Genomic DNA, 9632 nt, shown 5'->3' on the forward strand with positions numbered 1-9632 from the left:
ATATATATATATATATATCATTTTTTATTTTTTCCGGAATTTTCAGGAAAGTCCACTTTCATCTCTGATAAAGAGCACAACTGCCTTCTGTATTTGCCCCTATTTGTCATTGAAGAGTGGGTAGTTTTCTTGGGTTAATTTATTTTTAAGTGTATTCATTTATTTGTAAATAATTAAATATCATTATAAATAAAATTTAGTTGACATTACATTTAATATGGTTTGGATTATTTTAATCATTTTTAATGTATAATTGTATTTTTACTTTTTCTTTCGATTTTTTTTATTTGATCTTATTGAGCATTTAGCTTATTTTTTCTTATTTACACACACACACACACACACACACACACACACACACACACACACACATATAGAGAGAGAGAGAGAGAGAGAGAGAGAGAGAGAGAGATGTGTGTGCATCTGTGTATTTCAGTATATATATATATACAGCATATCAAATGTAATTTGTATTTGTAATTTTAAGTGTTCTCTTTACCTTTTTTAATATGTATTTATGAATACATGTTATTTGCCATCTCATAGCTGATTTATTTTTTTTTACACAATACTTTTAGTTTTTTTGAATAAAACCCATTTTGCCTTTCTAATATTTCCTATGGGAAAATGTGTTTGATATGTTTGATCCTAGCAATTCTAATCTACCTTGTTGGTTTTTTTTTTTAGTGTAATCATATCATCCTAACTAGACCGATTGATTGCTTTGTCCGTGAAACCAGGATAATCCGGCGATGAAGTCTCTGAAGGACAAATTATCTTCCGCCCAGTTCAAAGTCACCGAGCATCGCAATCAGATTCAGTTTCTGAAGCAAGAATTGAAATTGGCTCAGAAGGTACAAAACATCTCACCTATTGTGATCGCCAAACATCCTAATGTGGCATTAATCACTTTGTTCCAGGTTCTCGTGAGTGAGGTTGGGGAAGACGCCAACATTCAGCAGTTACTAAGCTGTGCGGGAAGCTTTCGAGGACGTGCGCAGCAGATACTGGCTCTTCAATCAAGGGTAAAGCGTGTAACATACAACATGATTTTAAACACCTTAAATGATGCGCAAATGGTTGTTTGTCGATTTGTGCCCTGCGACTGGCTGGCAACCAGTTCAGGGTGTATCCTGGCTACTGCTCGAAGACAGCCGGGATAGGCTCCAGCACACCCCGCGACCTTCGTGAGGATAAGCGGATTAGAAAATGGGTGGATGAATGGATTGATTATAAAATATGAGAAAACCCACACTTGATTTGCATGTCCTTACAACACAACACACTGCAGTCATAACATTTTATGTCGTTGTATTAAGACTGACCTGTGAGAGGCAGCATGGCGCCACAGGGCATCAAGACCGCTGAAAAATACACAGAAGAAAAAAATGGAAGAAGCTAGGCTAACTGTTAGCTTGTCCAGTACATCGGGCTGCATTCCAGAAAAGTGGGAAGGTGGAAAATTCACACCATAGACCATAGGATAATCCCTCAGGATAATTTTTATACACAACTGATAATCAGACCATTGATCTTAAGAGAGTAAATACTGCATGCTCCTATTTGTCCCGATTTTCTGTTGGTCTGGACTCCGCTAACAAAGTCCTCCACTGATGTCTGTGACTTAGCCAAACTCCGCGTTGACCATACACATCAGAATTTGCCATTGAACAAATACAATATTTACCATTGTCAGACCCATGTCCCAACAGAGGGAAAATGCTCAAGTTACACAGTACCTCTCTTTAGCATTAGCAATGACACAAATGATTCCAAGACTACAGACAGAAAGTGTGAAGTCAGGTGAGGCAAAGGCGATCTGAATCGTGTCGTGTGTGTGTGTGTGTGTGTGTGTGTGTGTGTGACAGGTGCGTGACCTTGAGCAGCAGCTGAAGAAGGCGATGACGCAGGGGTCCAACGCTCATAGCGTGGAAGAGGAACCTTCTAAAATCCCAACTCAGGGCAGAAACATCAGCTTCATCCGCACAATGGAGAAGGAGAAGAAGGAAGCATTTGAGGTATGTGAACAATACAAGTGTGTTAATTGCTGTGTGAAACCCCTGCCCTGTTATTTTTTAATTTTCTCAGAGAATATCTGCAAGCTATGAAGCCCTTCAGAAAGAACACGAAGATATGAAAAAGAAACTGGAAGCCTCCAAGGCCAGGATCAAATGTCTGTCTGAGGAAAAGGCTGCGCAGATATCCGCTGCGTTGGTTAAAAGTAAACACGACGATGAGCTCGTGGAAGCTCTGCTGGTAAGGCATAACACGGGGTGGCATGCTTGGGGCTCGTGGGCTCTAAGAGGCCCAGCAAAAGCGTTTGGTGCAGCCTCTCATGCAATTCGAAAAACAAAGTTGTTTGTATCTTTAACTTTTTGGGGGAGGGACTGAGTTTTTAACCCTTTCATGCACCCTGTAACCTGATAACATGATAAGCTGTCCACTGTAGTAACCGCTGTTCCTGAAAGGGTTAATTTTCCTAATGTTTAAAAAAAAACGTTTTATTAAATACAGTTGTATCTGAGTTTTTACATTTTAAAATAAAATCGAAACTAAGTTATAGAATAAAATTATGTCCAAGTGAGAGCTGTCTCAACAGTACAGCGCAGTAATTGCTTCACTAGTTTTTGAATAATAACACTGCTACAGTGTGTCGTGTCTTGTTTCCCACCGCAGAAGGAGAAGGCTCAGATGCAGGAGATGCTGAATCAGTTCAGCAAACAACTGGAGGCGCAGAACGCGCCGGCCCAGCCAAACCCGGCCGCGCCGCTGAGCAGCGAACTCTTCATGCAGACCACGCTCATCCAGAACTTGTACCAAGTGGTCGCCGACAAAGAGGACACCATCAAGGAGTTAGAGGAAAAAATCCAGCAGCTCTCACTCAAGGTGACAACAAAATATCAAGCCAGATTAGAAAAAAAATCGAGACCCGAGGTGTTCACTGTTTGCAACTTTTACAGGATGCGCAAACTCAGGCCAGCATCAACATCACTGCACTTTCTCCTGAAGAGGGCGCCATAGACAACAAAACATCTCCACGGTACGTACCCTGCAATGTAACTTTTTCCAAGCACTCTTCTAAAATGGCTTCAAGATGTTTTTTTCCCTTTTAAATGTATTCCTTACTTTGGAATAGAAATATGCAATTTGATTGTTTTTAGCCCCTACAATGAAAAAGTGATCATTTTGGCCCTTTTGCTCAAGTCACTCTAAGGAAATAGATTTTTTTATCTCAATATTTTTTAACATCTGGTGAAATAAAGGAAATTGAATAGAATGTATTTTTATCAGTGGTGCGCCAATCACAAGTTTCTTTCTGAACCTGATTTTCGACAATCCCGAATTTAGTTTCATAACCAAACTTGTTTTATTGTTAATTGACCAATACCTTTGAAGCAATGCAAACGGCTTGTTTTAACTTCACATAAAGTATTTCACTCAAAAATAAAGAAAAGCCTATTAGTCGTCTCACAGCAGAAGAAGACAGTGACAGACCTTTTTCCCAACGGAGAGAGAGATGAAATCGGACAAGATCAGTTTTATTGGGATCGGCCGATCACCGATCCCCCAAAACTAAGAAAATCGGTAGCAGTCCAGATCCCAGCCAATTGATTGGTGGACTCCTAATTTTTATTTATCTATTTGCATATTTGCATTTGCACGGGAATTTGATGTTTTTTGAAAAAAATATCTTTTTAAATCAAATAAAAACACGACTATCACATGTGCATAATTTTCAGCCCCTTTGCTATGAGGTATAAATTTAGCTCAGGTGCATCTTGTTTCCATGCATTATTTCTTTCGTGAAGCTTTTTTGAGTCTTGTCTTTTATTTTCAACAATTTAAAGTTGAAAACGTGCTTTTATTCTCTACTACAACTCTAATCTCGTAAATATTTGAGTTTTCCCCTTCAAAAATCGGACTAAATTCTCAAATAACAAATCACCTGTTATATTAGGAATTTAATTATCTTTAACATGCACAATTTTTTTCTTCAATATATGGTTCCTCTTGAAACTCTGACATTAGGCTCATAAAATGTGCGCTTTTAAACACATATTCAACCTTATTAATGTAATTGATGACACTGCTTTGTCAAAAATATACATATATAATTTTCTGACTCTAATCGGGAAAAAAAATAGGCAATTCAATGTCGACCGGCAATGTTTTTCTCCCCAAAAAATAATGTCATCATTTTTTTTGGAATACTATCACTTGAATCTCGAAAAAGTCAAAACTTTTTGCTGAAACCCTTACAGGGACAGCGTCAGGTTACAGGGTGCCTGAAAGGGTTCATCTTGTAGTGCGTGTGTTCCTTTAGTTCTTAGTACTCCTTTAAACAGGTGTACCTAATGTGGTGGCTCAAACTCCTCTTGTCTTCCTCCTCAGTTCTGCCTTTGCTGTCAACGGGCCGTGGTATTTGTAGACATTTTCATCGTCGGAAGAACCTCCATGAGCAACAGCTATGAACAATGGTGGACCAACCACAGCAACTGAGATGAAGAGTCCCACCGCTTATAATGACATTCTATGGACTCGTCCGTGGGTGAAATTTTGCGGAACCCGAATAGGTATTCGCTTGCAGAAAATGGGCAGCAGCGTGACAGTGGTGCTCGAGGAGAGTAATTGGATTGCTGGAGCGTGGTAACAAGGAGAAGTGGCGTTTTACTCCTTGTTTCCCCTTCCACCTTGACGTCCTTCTTCACGACCGAGGCCCTGACGTATCAGGTACGAGTAAGTGGGGGTCGTGCTTATTCGGCTAGTTGTAGTAAGGGCGTGCTGAAGATGCTAATGTCACTTTGGAGCTGGCGGCTGGTCGTCGATGCTGGAGGAAAGGGGAACCGCCAAGGGCATCGCTTGGTGGCAGTGACCTCGCAGCTTTAACGCTGACGTGATGCGACAAGTCGAGCGCGGCTTCCTGTAGGCTCTGTGACTTGGCGCAACTTGGCCTTGCTGCTCCTGCTCGCGTTCTTACCTTCTCATGCCACATGTGACAAACTGCAGCCGGCGGTAACAGGCTCCTCTCCCTCCCTCCCTTCTCTTCGTCTTTTACTCCTCAACAATGTTCCACCACTCGACCGTGCCCTTCTTATGCCGTTTTGAAGCTCTTCTAAGGTCGACTGTGATGGTTCTTTCCTTGGGTGGCCTCTGCGAAAACACTTCAGTCGCAAATTGGAGTCATCAGTCCCCGTCAGAAAAAAAAAAAAAAACCTCTACATTTTGAAACAACTGGGTAAAAGCTGGGGGATTTTGTTTGCATGACGACAATATTTCCAGAGCCAAAAAAGTGTCCAGATCGATTAGTGCCTCGTCTATTCAAACATTGAAAAAGTCACACAATTTCAAATTAAACATTTTGTGGGGAAAATAAATGTGTTAAATAGAGGAACAATTACTAAATTGCCCGTCATGATTTTGCTTTTTTTTTGTTTCCTTAAACTAACACATTCCGTCTCTGTTTTAAGTCTATTCACAAATCACATGTGCAGATGGTTAGTCGAAAAACCTTCCCTAGTGTACTCTATAAAACTATTGATTGGCATTGGTGGTACCGCCCATGAGTGGTTTAGGTCCTATTGAGCTGACCGAGCTTTTTGTGTTAGCCTTGGTTGCTCTGAGTCACGAACTGCCCTACTGTCATGTGGTGTAACATAAGGCTCAATTCTGGGGCCTTTGCTGTTCTCGCTGTTTCTGCTCCCTTTGGGTGCCATCTTAAGGAAAAATGCTATTTCCTTCCACTGCTTTGCGGATGGGCACCACGGTGGTCGACTGGTTAGCACATCGGCCTCACAGTGTTTGCATGTTCTCCCCTTGCTTGTGTAGACTTTCTTCGGGTTCTCCGGTTTCTTCCCACATTCCAAAAGAACATGCCTGGCAGGTTAATGGAACACTCTAAATTGTCCTGAGGTGTGAATGTTAGCACGGATGGTTGTTTGTCCATGTGTGACAGCTGGGATAGGCTCCAACATGCCCGCTACCCTTACGAGGATAAGCGCATTAGAGAATTGGTGGATTTTAGAGTAAGTAAAGATCCTATTATTTGTTTTTGAATCTTTAAATGGCCTCACCCCACCTTACCTATCTGGGCTCCCCCACCCCTACGCACCTGCCCGGTGCCTCAGGTCTGTGGACCAGACATTATTAGAGGTATTGAGAACTAAGCAGAGGCTCAGGGGGGGCTCAGAGGGGATCAAGACTTTTCCGTTGGTGGTCCCTCTCTTTGGAATGACCACTGAATGTTCAGCAAGACCCCTCGCTGCCCATCTTTAAAACCCGTCTCAACTCATTTCTATTCTTTGGCTTTTGACTCAGCATGAGACTTGATTTTCAGTTTTACTGTTTTTTGTGCTTTCAGGTGTCTTGGTTATTAATTCATGAATTTATTGTTTGTTCTCGTCTGAATTTATTGTTTGTTGTTGTGTGAATTATGTGTGGCATGTACAGCACTTTGTCTACAGCGGTGGTTGTTTTAATGCGCTCTATAAATACAGTTGAGTTGAGTTGAGTAACACAACCAACGAGTGGCCTGACATGCATCATCTAAACCAGAATTCATTGCAGTCTGAATTTGAATTTGTTTTAAGAACGCGAAAGTTCCAAAACACAAATTATATTCAAGTTGTTATTGTTACGGAGAGACCATGGAATCTAAATAAAAGTGTCTGACCAACACTTTGAGTCCCGCTGTAAGGCTATTTATTTTTTTAAATATGTAATTTTGCTTTGAATTGTCAGTGAATAATGCCTTGTGGAAACATTCATGCATATGTAGGAGCTGTGTATCTGTGAAGGTCATGATTCCTTACATGACTGTGTGGACCCTTGATATTTTAAGTGAAGATTGCCTGAATGTTGTAAATAAATAAATTGAAAAAATAAAATAGAATTCAGGAACTATGTATCTTTAAGAGTGATGACCCATCAGAGTGTTTGGCCGTTGAGGCGGTCTGCTCTTTGCTGCCTCTAAACCCAAAAGGCCACGTTGAATGTCGCGAGGTTAACCTTTACAAACGGCAGCCCAAATGTGTATTCAAGAAAACACCGATTCAGGCTCCCAGGCTCCTTTCAAAGCTAATCACGCATGTGGCAAGTAGTGGCCGTGTCTTCAGCACGGCGCAGCGCGTACATGCTCAGGTGAAGCGAGAGTGTCCAACTTTATTCTCTGGGTGGCACATTAAGAAAAAAAACAGGTTCCAAGCGCTGCTAGACCTTCACTTTTGATTTATTAATAACTGTAAAACCAAGCTACTGTACTCCTGATATTGTATTTTTTTTTTCAGTATGCTTTTGAAAAGCTGTTCAATCACACCTTTCTATAAAACGTGAGATGGCTCCTGTGTCCCACTAGAAATGTTCCTCCCATGGTTAACGTTTTAATATTTTAATCTGACAGAAAGGACTATTTCACTAATTCAGACGATAAAAATTATTTGTAGTTGCCACGTAGAGGTCGCGGCTGTTGCATCCCACTGCATATTTTCAGCAGCCACACTTCTGCCATCAAACCAAAACCGTGATGTAGGCGGCGACCTGGATCATCGCACAACCCAAACAACTGCAGATTAGTTCAACATGGAAAAAGTGTTTTTTTCCGTCTGCAAAGTGTGACATCAACACTTTCAGGGACAGCGGTTACTACAGTGGACAGCTTATCATGTTACCAGGTTACAGTGTGCATGAAAGGGTACAAAGCAACACAGGAAACAACCCGTAGGGCCGCCGTGCCAGCTGCAGTTCCGTCTCAGCCTTGTCGGCAGCGCTACAGTTTTGCGGGTGTTCTTATACTGTTCATGTTTTTACCGTGTAAAAACACTAGTCAAATGTTTTAGGGATTACGGGCAACACCCTCTTTTCTGCAGTAAAGAGGGTGTTGCTCGCACACTGCTTGTCTTTGCTAATCACATCATTGCTTTCTTTGCTCCAGTTGCTGATTTGACCAGAAACAAGTGGCGGGTTGCAGGCGAAGTCTTGCAATTCAGTGCCTGCATTGCGACTTCGTGACAGTATTAATCATACATTTGCCGGAGCGTAATTTGCAGTGAACTATCTTCACACGGCTCATTTATCTCGAGAAAGTATATGTTGTGTGGTATTGGTGTGTAGTATCAGGACACTTTTATGAGTGCTGACTACCAGTATCTAGATCGGAGCATCGCGACTATTTTTAGTTTGCTGCGGATGGGCCGCAGTTTGAACACCCCTGCTGTAGAGCATCTACATCTTTGCCTCAGTGCCCCCTACATTCAAACTTGTTTGCTTCCAACCTTGCCAAAAGGATTTCAACAGCACCCACTGCCACCTTGCTTCCCCCCTCCTCTTCGCCCTCATGCACGGCCAATTTAGTGCACGGCTTCAAAATACCGCACTGGTTCTTCCAGGGCTCGGTGGGAGATTGGCAAGTCGGCATCGGAACGTGGCGAGAGAGAGAGAAAAGGTCCATCCATCCGTTCTCGTCCCCGCTTATCCTCACAGGCCACAAGACAAAAATGTCAAGGCGCCCCATGAATCCGGCCCTTGTGCGTGACAAACGAGGCCTGTGTTTGTGCGTCGAAAGCTGAGCGTCTCCCGGTGCATAACCCGCTTTGCTCGGCTGCAGGTTATCACTCACTGTTGCCAGTGGAGATAGCGCGATGTTTCTTTACCGGCGAGCGTCCTGCTAGCGTGCCTTGCCAAATATGTATCTAGAGTAGCAATGTGCGTCAGAAAGGATGTTGATGGAGCAAATAGTTGACATGGTCCAGGGAAAATGTTTGACTAAATACTTGTTTTTGTTGGGAGGATGGCGTCTGCTGTCAAATAAATCAACGTGCCACAAATCAGTCACTAGTCAGCTATTAGAGAGTATTGTCAAGGTTTCACACTGGAACCTTTATGGGTAAAGCGTTTTGCCAATAGGACTGTTGGCACATCTGCCAAACAGTTAGTTGGTCCACAGTTCAAATTTTGGCTCAGGTGCTCCTGTTGGTTGGATTGTACTGAGCAGGCAGGACAGAAACAAGTCTTTGGTCCAGTTGCTGGCCTGATTGTTCTAAGGTTCCAGGTTCGAACCTCTGATCCGCCCATCCTTTGTTTGTGGAGTTCATGCATGTTCTTCTAGTAGTCCACCTTATCCCATGTTATGCAGGATTGCTTTTTGGTCACTATTTGGGTCCATTTTAACAATTTGTTGTCATGTTTTGCATGATGGTAGTGCAGAGGACCCCAAAAAGCAGGGAGGCAGGGAGGAGCAGGGTGGAGTGACCAAGATGTATTTAACAAAATGTAAACAGGAATACACTGGAGAAACTAACTCAAAAACTCACTCAAATAAAGTCCAACAAAATCACAAGAAATCAAAGTAGCAAAAACCTAAGACAGAAAACAAAACATGACACGTGCACTAGGGTGGTCCACATTTTCATGGCAAAAAAAAAAGTTTGTCGGATTCGTCGGGCCGGGTCGGAATTCTTGTCGATACTATGGTACAAGGTTCTGTGCAAAATTTCATTCCGATCTGATGCTATTTTCCTGTCCCGCAAAGCGGCCAAAGTTTCCACCATAACAACTGGTCTCAATAGGGTGAACATGTGTATTTTAACCGTGCCCTGTTTGCCATGCATGACACTGGCTGGGCTGAATGTTGCCCGAAC

At 42.3% G+C, this 9632-nt stretch overlaps 1 protein-coding gene across 1 annotated transcript in view; it reads left to right on the forward strand.

The window, feature by feature from the left end:
- The window catches only part of LOC109521155 (coiled-coil domain-containing protein 13-like), an 8975-nt gene extending 3605 nt beyond the window's left edge, over window positions 1–5370 (forward strand). Inside the window, exons 5-11 of the mRNA XM_019878817.1 lie at window positions 741–854; window positions 921–1025; window positions 1869–2018; window positions 2089–2256; window positions 2677–2886; window positions 2961–3040; window positions 4393–5370. Of these exons, the coding sequence (XP_019734376.1) occupies window positions 741–854; window positions 921–1025; window positions 1869–2018; window positions 2089–2256; window positions 2677–2886; window positions 2961–3040; window positions 4393–4429 (864 nt within the window). The 3' untranslated portion in view covers window positions 4430–5370. The remainder of the gene's footprint in view (window positions 1–740; window positions 855–920; window positions 1026–1868; window positions 2019–2088; window positions 2257–2676; window positions 2887–2960; window positions 3041–4392) is intronic.
- Window positions 5371–9632: the final 4262 nt, after the last annotated feature.

This window comes from Hippocampus comes, unplaced genomic scaffold, assembly GCF_001891065.2.
Source record: "Hippocampus comes isolate QL1 unplaced genomic scaffold, H_comes_QL1_v1.1 scaffold85, whole genome shotgun sequence".
In the NCBI taxonomy this organism is placed as follows: Eukaryota; Metazoa; Chordata; class Actinopteri; order Syngnathiformes; family Syngnathidae; genus Hippocampus; species Hippocampus comes.